At 44.8% G+C, this 12914-nt stretch overlaps 1 protein-coding gene and 1 non-coding gene across 18 annotated transcripts in view; one reads left to right on the forward strand and one right to left on the reverse strand.

Moving 5' to 3' along the window:
• CUX1 (cut like homeobox 1) overlaps positions 1-12914 on the forward strand; it is a 375787-nt gene that overhangs the window by 213634 nt on the left and 149239 nt on the right. For all 17 annotated transcript variants that reach the window (XM_023246757.2, XM_045048228.1, XM_023246756.2 and 14 more), the window contains one exon: positions 12346-12483. In XM_023246757.2, the coding sequence (XP_023102525.2) occupies positions 12346-12483 (138 nt within the window). The remainder of the gene's footprint in view (positions 1-12345; positions 12484-12914) is intronic.
• Positions 6224-6325, reverse strand: LOC111558313. Its single transcript, XR_006591373.1, has one exon. It is a non-coding gene; the product is annotated as a U6 spliceosomal RNA (small nuclear RNA).

The raw sequence follows: 12914 nt of genomic DNA on the forward strand, positions 1-12914 counted from the left end.
GCCACTTCTGCACGCTGCCCTCCTCTCCTGGGCTGTCCCTGCCCGTTCCTTTCCCGGTCCCTCGTCCCCGTGCGGGAACTCGCGAGCCGGGACTTGGGGATCCTGGGTTCCCTGGCGTGGGGAGGTGTGGCGCCTCTTCCCCCCTTAGCCATAGCCGGGGTGGTCCTGGCACACTTCATATCTAGACAGCTTTTCATCAGTTGCTCATCAGCATGCTAATTGCTGTATGACTAATTATGCCCTGAATTCCAGTTGATTTTCTTAATGAGACAGCTGGGTTAATTATGTAATCGTATGATTACATTAGCCTAGAGTGCCCCGGCGAAAAGTAGCGTCTGCCACGCTGTGATGTCATCGCAGGGATGGCACTCACAGGGGCACATTCGCCCTCCGATGGTGGCGGGGGGCCCCGTCGCCCGCAGAGCTCTCTGCGCAGACGTGGGCTTGGATTTAGCAAGGTCGTTCTTTCCAGCCCTCGTGGTGTACGTGGAGAAGCAGCTCGCCACCAGCCTGTCCACACCCTCCCCGGCGCACCTCGGCCCCAGCCAATCGGCCCCAGCCAGTCGGCCCCAGCCAGTCGGCCCCAGCCAATCGGAAGCCCTGCTTCCCAGCCTCTGCCGCTCGCTCTCCATGAAGTCCCGTGGCATCCTCCTCCCTCCAGAAGTTCCCTGCACCAAGACTGCCACGTTTTATGGGAGCGCGCCAGGGCTGCTTTTATGGTGACTCAGAGAACTCAAAAGGAGAGGAAGACCAGGGAAGTCAGTTTACGCAAAGCGTAAGGAGCATAGACCGGCCCAGCTTCATCGCCCTCTTCCCCATACGGGTACTATTCATACCTCTTTCCACCCTGATCTCCACACCCCTCCTGGTGCGCGAGAAAATACACGTGATCAGAGGAGGGGGACGTCTTCAGCCACTGGCCACCTCTCTAAGACTCTGAGAGTCGGTGATGCCTGCTGACCACCCTCCGGACCCCGACCACCTGCGACCCTTCCCCAGGGTCATGGCCGCCTCTCTTCCTGGCCAGGCTCTGAATGGGGGGGGACAGATCCCAGTCTCTGCTTAGCCTTTTTCTTTTCACCATTTACATTCTCTCCCTAAGTGACTTTTCTTTTTAAGTTTGTTTATTTATTTTGAGAGCGAGAGAGAGATCATGAGCAGGGGAGGTGCAGAGAGAGAGGGAGAAAATCCAAAGCAGGCTCTGTGCCGTTAGCCCAGAGCTCGATGTGGGGCTTGATCTCATGAACCATGAGCTGAAATCAAGAGTTCTGACGCTCAACCTGACTGAACCACCCAGGTGCCCCTTCCTAAGGGACTTCCAATGTGTGTTATGCACCCAAATTCCACCAGTTGATTCCCTCCCCCGCGCCCCCCCCCAACCTTCCGAGGAAGGGAAAGAGCATCACCCAGGGAGTCAGCCTGGAATCCTTTCTTTCCCTCACGCCTGTATCAGTCCATCAGTAAGTCCTGCCGACCCGACCTCCAGAGGGTATCCCAAATTCGCCCTGATGCACATCAGCCGTTACCACCCTCATCCAGGCCACTGTGACCTCTCCTGTCTCTTTGCTCCCCCTTCTCCTGTCCAGCACAGCAGCCAGACAGGTCTAAGTCAGTGGTGTCCAAACCACTTTTGTTCATGTGCCCCAAATCCTGAATTCATACCCCCAGCGTATGCTTATGTATGTACTTGTTTAAATGATAACACACGTGTAATTACAGAAACGTATTAAATACACTATAAGACATATGCTAAAAATGGAATTAGAAGGATGTGGTGAAGAGTAAAAGCAACTTCACATTTGTATTTTATCAGCAGTACAAAAAACTTTGCTCTCATGAAAAAAATCATACTTCAAAGTCAACTTGATGGAGGCATGATTTGCATATGATAAAACGCACCCGTTTTATGTATATAATTTGATAGTGTGGCCACCCTCAGAGCCTGGATATGGATCATATCCATCGCCTCAAAAGTTCCCTGATGATCTCAGACCCCAACAACCGCTGATCTGCTTTCTGTCGCTTTCGATGAGATTGGCCATTTCTGGCATTTCGCATAAGGGAGTCTTTGGGTATGTTCTCTGATGTGTCTGGCTTCCTCCCCTCAGCATGGTATGCTGGGGATTCATCTGTGTCATTCGTCTGTATCACAGTCCTTTCCTTGTCATTGCAGAATGGTGTTCCATTCTATGGGATAGTACAACGTGCTTATCCATCCGTCTGCTGACGGACATTCAGGTTGTTTCCAGCGTGGGGCTGTTGTATTTGGCCCGCTATAAGCACTCATGTACATTTCATTTATTTATGATTTATTTTGAGAGAGAGAACGCACGCACGCGTATGTAGAGGAGCAACAGAGAGACAGGAGGACAGAATCCCAAGCAGGCTCCGCACTATCAGAGCCCGACGTGGGGCTTGAACCCTCGAACCGCGAGATCATGACCTGAGCCGGAATCAAGAGCCCAGGCTCCCCTGGACATACATTTTAAACGGGCTAGGATTTAGGGCTAGAATTGCTCAGACCTAGGGCAGGTTGTGGTTAGCTTGATAAGAAACTGCCAAACTGTCCTTTTCCAAGTAGCGGTGTCATTTTATCCCCAGTGAGAAACCAGAAGGAGTTGCATTTGCTCCATGTTCCCTCCATCAGTTGTTCCTTTCGGTCTCTTCGACTTTCCACATGGCGTGTTTTGTTGCGATTTTAATTAGCATTTTCCTGACGACTGATGATGCTATTTTTTCATGTGCCTTTTGGTCATTCTTAGATCTTCACTAGGGTTTAAAATCTTTTGCCCGTTAAAAAAAAAAAAAAAGGAATGTCGTACTGAGTTGTAAATGTTTAACATATTCTAGATACAAGTCCTTTCTCAAATATATGCACTGCAAATGTTTTTTCCCCATATGAGGATAAGGTTTTATTTTAATAAAGTCCAGGTTATTATTATTTGTTGGTTGTTCCTTTTTATGTTCTGAGGAGTCACTGCTTTAGTTATAATTTTCTTCTCTTGTGTTTTTTGAGTGAAGTGGTATGATTTTATCTTTTACCTCTAGGCCTGTGAACATTTTGAGTTAACTTTCATGTATGGTGTGAGGTTGGGCCAAGTTTCATTGAACATTAATGGACGCTATGTGTGAGATATTTTTCTGGAGCCTCTATTTTACTCCATTGATCTGTGTATCTTTCCTTATGTTAATGTCACACTATCTTGGTTACTGTGGCTTATCAGTCTTAAAATCAGGTAATATAAGTCCTTTATCTTTGGTCTTCTTTTTAAAAATTGTTTTGGCTAGGTGAATTTCAGTATAAATTATAGATTTAATTTGTCAATTTTTACAAACGTGTTTCCAAGGACTTTTATCAGGGTTCCACTGTATCTGTCGATAATCTGAGGAAAATTGATAACTTACCCCTATCGAAATCTTTCAGTTCAAGCATGGTTTATTTATTTAGGTCTTCTGTAATGTCCCTCACCAATAGTTTATAGTTTTCAACGTACTAACCTGGCACATATCTTGTCCAGCATATCCCCAAGTTGGTCATGTTTTTGGATGATATAGTAAATAGGGTTTTCTTCATAATCTTCTTTTCCAGTTGTCATTTTTATATAGAAATGCAGTTAATTTTTAGCAGTGCCTGGGTGGCTCAATCGGTTGAGCATCCCGCTCTTAATTTCAGCTCAGGTCATGATCTCCCAGTTCATGGGATCGAGCCCAATGCTGGAATCTACACTGACGGCACAGAGCCTGCTTGGGATTCATTCACTCATTCATTCATCTTCTCTCTCTCTCTCTCTCTCTGACCCTCCCCCCGCTCATGCTCTTTATTTCAAAAATAAATAAACTTTTTTTAATGCAGTTAATTTTTATATAATAATGCTGTGTCCGTGGCTTTTTCAAACTCACTTATTCTCGAAGGTTTTTTTTTGTAGATTCCTTAGGACATTCCATCCTGAAGAGATTGTGTGCTTTGTAGTTGTTGGGCAACATGTTCCATAAATATCAGTTAGGTCAAATCGGTTGACAGTGTTAACTGAAGTTTTCTGTATCCACATTGGTTTCCAATCTGTAATATCAAATATTTCTTCTTCTTGCTTCCCCACCCCCCTCCGCCTTTTTTTTTTCTTTTGTACTGGCTAGGACCTCAAGTATGACAGTGAACAGAAGTGGAGAAAGCAGACATATCACATTGGTCCCAACTTGATGGAAAAGCATTCAGTCTTTCACCATTAAGTATGATATTAACTGTGGGGCTGGGGGGGGGGGTTGTAGACTCTTTTTATAAGGTTGAGAAAATGCCCTTCTATTCCTAGTTTGCTGAGAGTTTTTGTCATGAGTGAATATTGAATTTTGTCAGATTTTTTCCTGCATCTGTTGAGATGATCATACGATTTTTCTCCTTTATTAATATGGTGAAATCATTTGATTCATTGCTTAATGTTAATCCAGCCTAATATTCTTAGGATATATCTTAACTTTGTTATGAATTAGCTGGATTCAGTTTGCTAATATTTTATTAAGGACTTTTGCATTTAAGTTCATAAGGAATATAGGACTTTAGTTTTTTTGCTTGTTTGGTTGTTTTTTGTTTTTGTTTTTGTTTTTCCTTTTAAACTCTTTATTGAGTTTTGGTATCAAGATAATGCTGGTCTTACAATATGAATTGAGAAGTGCTGCCTCTTCCCCTATTTGCTGAAAGGGTTTATGGAAGATATCTATTATTCTTCCCTAAAACTTCTCTAGTTTACCAGTGAATCTGTCTGTGCCTGGGGTTTTCTTTGGTGCAAGGTTTTTCATTACAAATTTAACATCTTTAACATTTATATGACTATTAAGATTTTTTATTTCCTCTTGGGTCTGTTTTTGGTAATTTTTCAAGAAATGATCCATTTCATGTAAATTATCCAGTTTATTGGCGTAATGCTATTCATAATATTTTGTTATCTTTCAAATATCTGTTGGATGTGTAATGATGCCCCCTTTTTCATTCCTGATCTTAGAATTTGTGGATTCTCTCTTTTTTCCCTTTGATCATTCTGGCTAGAGTCTTCTCAATTATAGTGATTATTTTCTTAAGAACCAGTTTTTGCTTGCCTTACTTTTTCTCCTCCCCCCCCCCATTTAAGTTTTATTACTCTCTTTTCTTATTATTTACTAATTTCTACTTACTTTGGGTTATAGCCACTCGTCTTTATCAACTTTCTTAAAGTGGTGTTGAGGGGTTAGATCATTGATTTATTCCATTGTGGTTGCAAGACATGCATTGCATGATTTCTGTTCCTTTAAATTTATCAAGACATATTTTATGATCTAGTATATATTCTGTCCCTATGAGTGTGTGCACTTGAAGAGAATGAATATTCTGTAGTTTTTGAGTGGAGTGTTCTATAAATGGTAATCAGGTCAGGTTGGTTGATAGTATTGTTCAAGCATTTTGTATCCATACTGATTTTGTATCTAGTTGTCCTGTTAGTGAGAACAGAGTTTTGAAACCTTCATTAATGTGCATTTTTTTTTCTCCTTTCAGTTCTTTCAATTTTTGATTCATGCTTTTGAAGCTTCGTTTTGGGATGTGTATATCTAGGATTGTGATAGCTTGTCAATGATTCAGTTCTCTAAGTTTTGTACAGTGGTTTTCTTTATCCCTAGTAATATTTCATGTCCTAAAGTTTCCTTTGATTTTAATTTAGGTACTCCAGTTTTCTTTTGATTAGTGTTTTCATATTATATCTTTTTCTGCCCTTTTCCTATTAACCTATTTTTGTTATTATGTTTAAATTGCATTTCTTGTAAACATCTATGCCTTCCTTTATTATCTAGTCCAATAATCTTCTTTTTAAGTGGAATGTTAGATCTTTTACATTTGATGTAATTATAGGTAAAGCTGGGTTTAAATCTTCCATCTCACTGTTTTCTACTTGTGTCGTGTGTTTTGTTATATTTTTCTACTTTCATTTGATTATTTTTATGATCTTATTTTGTCTCCCCAATTGTCTTATTCGCTATAACTCTTTGTCTTATTTTCTTAGTGATTACTTAGGCTTTACAGTCAGCATCTTTATTACACTGTACCTTCAAATAATATTATACTATTTTACATACAGTGTAAGAATCTTCTAGTACATTTATTTTCTCCCTCCAGTCCTTTGTGTATCACTATTCATTTTACTTCTACATTGGTTATAACCCTACAATACGGTGTTACTATTTTTTCTTTTTTTTCACGTTAAAAAAATATGGAACATTCATGAATTTGTGGGTCATCCTTGCATGGAGGCCATGCAATCTTCTCTGTGTCATTCCATGTGCTGCCAAACTGAGCGCTACCATTTTTGCTTTTAAATAGTCTTTTCAGGAAATTAAAAATGAAAAAAGTAGTATTTTATTTTCACCTACATAATTATAATTTCTGGTGTTGTTTATTCCTTTGTGCACATCCAGGTTTCCATTTGGCACCATTTTCTTTCATTTTTCTTATAGTATAGGCACACTGACAGTGAATTCTGCCACCTTTTGTTCATTTAAAATAGTGGGGGGAGGGAAAAACCTCTACCTTACATTTCTGAAAGGTATTTTTGTTGGGTATAAAACTGTATGTTGGCAACTTTGGGTTTTGTTTTTTTTCCTCTCAGGACTGACCCACTTTATTTCTGACAGGACATCTCCAGTTAGTTGTATCTTTCTTCCCCTGTATAGAATGAGTCTTCTTTTCTCTGGCTTTTAAGATTGCCTTTTTATTCTTCTTTCCAGCAGTTTGATCATGTTTATTGGTGTTCTGTGTTTATCATGTTTGTAGTTTGTTGAGTTTCTTGGAGTTTTAGCTTTATAACTTTTACCAGATTTGGAAAATTTCACCACTATTTCTTCAAATACACCTGCTGCTCCTCTCTAGGACAGGTATGTTAGATTACCTGATACCATTCCACAGGTTGCTGAGGTTTTAGTAACTTTTTTTTCAGTCTTTTCTTCATGTTTCTGTTCAGACAGTTTCTATGATCTTGTCTTTGAATTTACTAATCTTTTTTTTCTTTTGCAGTGTCTAATCCAGTGTTAAGCCAAGTCTAGGGAATTTTTTCATTTCTGATGTTGTATTTCAAGCTCTAGAATTCCATTCTCTTCTTTGTCTCTTCCATTTCTCTCCTTAGTGTGTTCTTATTTTTCTTTAAATCCTCAAGCAGACTTATAATAGCTGTTTTAGTTTTTGTCAACAAATCCCATTATCTCTTGTCATTTCTGGTTCTGTTTTTATTAGCTGATCTCTCCCCTCCCCCATATTATCCTGCCTCTTTGCGTTTTTTGCAGAAATTTTTAGTGGTTGAGACATTTTTGTAAAGGATGTTGTCTTTGCCCACAAGTTTATTTTTTTTTAATGTTTATTTACTTTTGAGAGAGGGAGGGACAGAGCACGAGCAGGGGAGGGGCAGAGAGAGACAGAGACACAGAATCCAAAACAGGATCCAGGCTCTGAGCTGTCAGCACAGAGCCCGACGCAGGGCTCGAACCCACGAGTTGTGAGATCGTGACCTGAGCCGAAGTCAGATGCTTAACCAACTGAGCCACCCGGGCACCCCTGAATAAGTTTAGACGATGATGAGAATGTTTCCAAATATCTGCTACTAAAATGCTGTCACTATAGCATGAGTGTCTTTCAAGAAGTGTTTTTTTTTGCCACTAAGTGTTAAACCATCACATCCACTTCAAAGACATAGTTTATGTGTTTGTTTTTTCAGAAATGCCTCTCAGGCAGCAATTACTGATAGCCATTTGCCATCAGCGATCAGGGCAGCTAATTTGGAACTCTTGAATTTTCAAAAGAAAATTGTATAACTCATCTTGAAGCGTAAAACTCTTACATACTTCACCACTAAACCGACAAAACTTTTTTTGGTTCAGCGTCCTGCAGTTTTCTTCTCATGCCCCAGTGGCTCACCTCGGAAGAAGCCTCTTCTCTGGTGGGTTTTCCCATCGGGAGTAGAGTTGAATACAGACTTGGTTCAGACATTGTATTCTTAAGAGACCAACGTGCTACCTACTGCACCTCACCAGGAGGGCACTTCAAACATGGTGTTTTCAGCTCCGGAATTCAATTTGATTCTTCTTTATATCTTTTATTTCTCTCCTTAACTTTGTTCATATCCTTGAGCACAGGCCTCACGGACGACATGTCCCTAGTTACTCTCTCCCCTTCGTTGCAGCCTTACCGGCTTCCCTCTGTGCCTGGAATATGCCACACTCATACTCACCTCTGGGCCTTTGCACTGCCCTTCCTTCTGCCAAGAAGCTTCGGAGTTTCTCCCCTTTGCCACACAGATCTTAATCTCCACGTCACCTCTTCCAAGAGGCCCTCCCTGTCCGTCTGTCTCCAGGACCCATTCCCCGTTCCCACACCCCGTTTCCTCTCTTACTCCTGCTTGGCAGTACTTGAAAGTATTCTGTTTTGTTTAGTTTTGCTTTTTTTGTCGGTTTCCTTCACTTCAGTAGAATGTCAAGCCTTGGGAGCAAGGATTTTGTCTTTTTGCCACCATGATTCCCCCCTCCCACCCCCGCCAGCACCTAGAACATTCCTGACGTCATCGAATGTACGTGGGTGCCTGCATTCGGACTGAAGTGTTCCTTTGGCCGTGCCTGGCACTTCTCTGCTCCTTGATCTTCCCTTTGCTGCATCTTCCACAAGGACTAATCGCACCACGGTCTCCATGGGTCGAAATTCTGTCTCCTCTTTAAAAAAAAAAAAAAAAAAATACAAAAAAAGTTTACCTTTGCCAGTTTCTCCATCTGGGAGTGGTCTTCCCCTCATCCGATCTTCCGGGTGGCCCTCCTTGCTTTCCCTTTGTCATTTGTGAACTTGGTTTCTCTCTACTGTGAGGCATGGTCCCAGCTGAATCAGCTGAATGCCCTGTCCAGTGCCTCACCTGGGCCGGGCCTGGCGCAGACAGATGAGTAGGAAATACTTGTTAAATTAGTACTCGACGAGACAGTGTAATTTAGGGGACCGGTGGTTCGGGAAGCAGAAATCTTAATTAGAATTGTGCGTGCCTGTTTGCCCAGGTGGCGTCTCTCCTCCCCCTGTCCCCGGGTGGGATGCCGGCGCCCCCTTTCCCCTCTGACTGTGATGCTGGAATTAATGAGGTCCTGTTACGAGTACTTGGGAGAAGGTGCTGAATAAATACAGGTGATGGTATTGTTGTTGTTTGTTGTAGTTACGTTCTGAGTCCGGGGCTGCGTGATGAGCTATGCAATGCCTCCAAGAGTGTTTTAGGAATTAACTGTTGGATGGCTGTAAAACACTTGGCAAGTTTGTCACGTTGGGTGGATGGAACTGACGGTAAAGCGTGTTGAGTTGGAGGAGGCCCGGCAGCCGGGTTGCAGGATTTGCTGTGTTCCTGTTCCTCGCTTGGGTGTGTTCTCTGGCCTCCCCCAGACAATTCCCTAATTGAGCTGCTGAGGTTGGAGGCTTGTGACGTTCAGAATGAGACCCAACAATGCTTGTGTGGGGTTTAATGGCACGGGGAGTCATTAACAAGACAAAAAGCCATGATTTCCCCTAGATTAACATGCAGGTTGGGGTTTGGCATGTCGGGATTCATTGTTTTGGTCTCCAGCCCAAACATGCTAGAGTCATTATATTGTCATGTGGTAATTAGCTGTTCCTTTAATACAAGTAATAAAAATTAAGCCTAAGAGGTACTTTAGCAACGCCTTTTACATAATCCAAAACAATATTCAAATGCTGTAGGCATATAGCCATCCAGCTGTACTGTAGTAAAGTTTGAAGCTTAATGCACGGGGATGTTGGAACATTCGGTTCATTCTTTATTCTGTGACCAGTTTTGCTACTTAGGCATTAACCTTTAATAGTGTTAAATTAAATATACATGCCTAATGAATAATTATGAGATTGCCAGAATTTTCATTTACAATAGAAGGCTTTGAAAATTCGTCTAAAGGTCTAGTTACCATTCACTTGATAACGTGCATGTTATTTTTATATGTCACTGAGTTCCTCGCTCGATCGAACGAGAGAAGCGATTTTCTATTCGAAGCAGACACAGTGGGTCCTGGCCTTTTAAAAGGAATGGGCTAGAAAAGTTGTCGACACAAATTTTAGGGAAGGAAAGGGCAGTATACTAGCTTGGCTCTTCAAAAATATAATTTGTGTTGGCTGTCGTGCCACAAAGCCTACATGCGCGAACGTTAATAGAATATTGTCCAAGTGCAACAGTGCTCCTTCTTCTCAATCCTTCTCTGACCTCGGGGTCAAGTTCACATTGTAGTTGTATACGAAGGTGGCTGTGGGCAGACTGTTTGTTTTCTGCAGGCCAGTGGCCCAGTGTGAGGCCATAGGGAGAAGGGTAAAAAAAGGTAGAGGTTGGGGGAGTGTGGGGCGCATAGGAGCGTACCCTGGAAAGATCTTGAAATGAACAAACACAACCAAAAAACTGCACCTGGAATGTTCTGAGGAATTCAGTCTCTAGTGCTGTTGCTACCCCTACTTCGAAGGAACCATTTTCCCCAAAATAGCTTTTGAAACCTAATTTAATGTAAATATTTTAATGCTGATTAAAATAAGAATGAAAAGCCACAAATGAGAAAGTGGTGTAGTCATAAACTGTATATACACACAGAATAAATGCCCAGTGGCCAGGGGCGTCACGTGATGGACAGTGTTATGTTAAGCCCCACGCGCAGGCCCACTGTTGTGCTGGACAGATCCCAGAGCCTGCCTTTTGTAAACTCTGCAAAGGCGTTGGCATCTCACGGAGTTCCTGGCTCCCGGCGGACTGGCCGACTGAGGCACGGGAGATCTACCCTCGCTTCCAGGAACTGAGGGTGGTCTGAAAAATTAATGACTCTGGTATTTGAAAATTAAGTGAGCTCTTGAATATACACCCTTGTGGATCCACTGGGCTCGGTGTTTAGCATTCCTCAACCAGAGACTAAATCTTCGCAGCCACCTCACAAGTGATGCTGGCGTCCATTCCAGAAATATCTTCAATAATCTCTTCTAAGCCCAGCGGACTTAGATACTTCTCTCTGACGGGGCCGAGAACGCTAGGGCAGAGTGTTCCGCTGGTGCCCAGCAGGTGCCCAGACGTGCCTTTTAGGCAGAAGGAGAAACAAAAGATCCGATCGACACCAGAAGAACATTTAACACCTCTCCATTTCGGGCTGAATTAATGATAAAGTCAAAGACCAGGAGTCCGTATTTTCAATTCCGTGTGTCTGCAATCTCCAATTTTAGGTTAAAATCCAGTTTTTTGTAAGTAAATCTGATGGCAGGTTGTATGTTGAATTGGCCACGGGACCTCACCTAGCCAGCCCAGGTGCTGTCTCGTCCCGTCCCTACTATAATCAGGAGTGCGGTGCTCCCTCCCCCTTCCCCCTGCTGGCTGGCCCGCTGGCCTGGGCAGGCTCACACTGGGCCAGGTCACCAGCTGTGTCTCGGGAAAAGCAGAAGCCAGATCACCACGTGCTGAGCCCTGACTCCCCCTCGGAGCACCCTTCCCTGGTAAAGGAGGACGGCGATGGGGAGCCATCATGCCCTGTATAGGGTGGCCTCGTAGGAAGCCCTCGTTGATGTCCTCCGCTCCACCAGGGAACCTTCCTCACTGGGAGGATGGTCACATGGAGTTAACAGACTGGGTTCGAGTTCTTTCTGTCCGCTCACTAGCCGGGAACCCTCGGGCAAGTCCCTGCGCTTACCGGCGCTTTGGCCCGCACATCCTCTTCCCGTGATTGCTGGGAGGCTCGAGTGAGATAATGTCCATCAGGGTATCTCGTGACGGCAAGACGCTCTCGGAGTATCAGGTGTTATTTCCAGCTTCGTAAGAATTAAGGGAAACTTGAGGCTTACGGCACCTCCGCACACACTGTCCATCCTGCAGGCGCGGCTCTCGGTACGGGGTTGACTTCCCGGGGCTCCTCCACTTGCCGTCACCACATGCATCCCCTTCCTGTCCGTCAGATCAAGGACCGAGAAGTCCTTCCGGTGTCATACCATGCCAGAGCAGTGGGCAAATCCCAGCCGTTCCCAGGCCGAGTCCATACGCTGTGGCCCCGGGGGGTGCCTCTGCGCACACGTCCTTGGTAGGCCGCAGAGGAGCGACCCCAACCGGCCAGCCGTGCGGCCCGGGGCTCCGCTGGGGGCTTGGGGGCAGACAGGGGGTGTTGAGGCCACAGGTGCCCTGGCCTCTGGCAAGCGGTGGCAGCCCGTGGGGAGCCGGCGGCGGAGGGGGGGGGGGGGCGACTCCCTGGGCACCCCGGTTGTCCTGTCCCGAGCCTCCGTGTGACCGTGAAAGTGGCTCATCTTGTGTCCAGAGTGGGGGTGACGCGCCTTTCCCCCTCCCGCAGATCCCGTGCCGGCTCTGGACCTCGGGCAGCAACTCCAGCTCAAAGTGCAGCGTCTGCACGACATTGAAACAGAGAACCAGAAGCTGCGGGAAACTCTGGAAGAGTACAACAAGGAATTCGCCGAAGTGAAAAACCAAGGTTGGTGGCAGATGCACTGTGCGCTCCGCTCTGTCTTTTCTTGCTCTTTTCCCTGCTGCTAATTGCCTTCCCCACCCTGTTGCGACGAGCTGAGCTCGAACGGGCTACACAGCGCGAAGGCCGGGTGGGGCCCCCATCGGCCTCATTGAAGAGAGAGAATGGTGACGCTTAGCTGTTGGGAGGTGGAACTTTTCCTCAGCGCCATAGCTACATATGATTTTCTGGCCCTGTGACGGGACCGGCCGGGATTCTTTAACATTCTTTCTGGATCATCCTGCCATAGGATCCGCCTTTCCAAAGGCCACCGTGTCGCCTGCGGGCGACACCTGCCAGAGAGCCAGCTTGTGATCAAAGGGCCCCCGTCCGGGAAGTCAGTTAGCGATGGCTGCCGGGACACGAGGGCGTCAGACGCATCCTTCAAGCCCGCGTGC

This window comes from Felis catus, chromosome E3 (genome assembly GCF_018350175.1).
Source record: "Felis catus isolate Fca126 chromosome E3, F.catus_Fca126_mat1.0, whole genome shotgun sequence".
Classification (NCBI taxonomy): Eukaryota; Metazoa; Chordata; class Mammalia; order Carnivora; family Felidae; genus Felis; species Felis catus.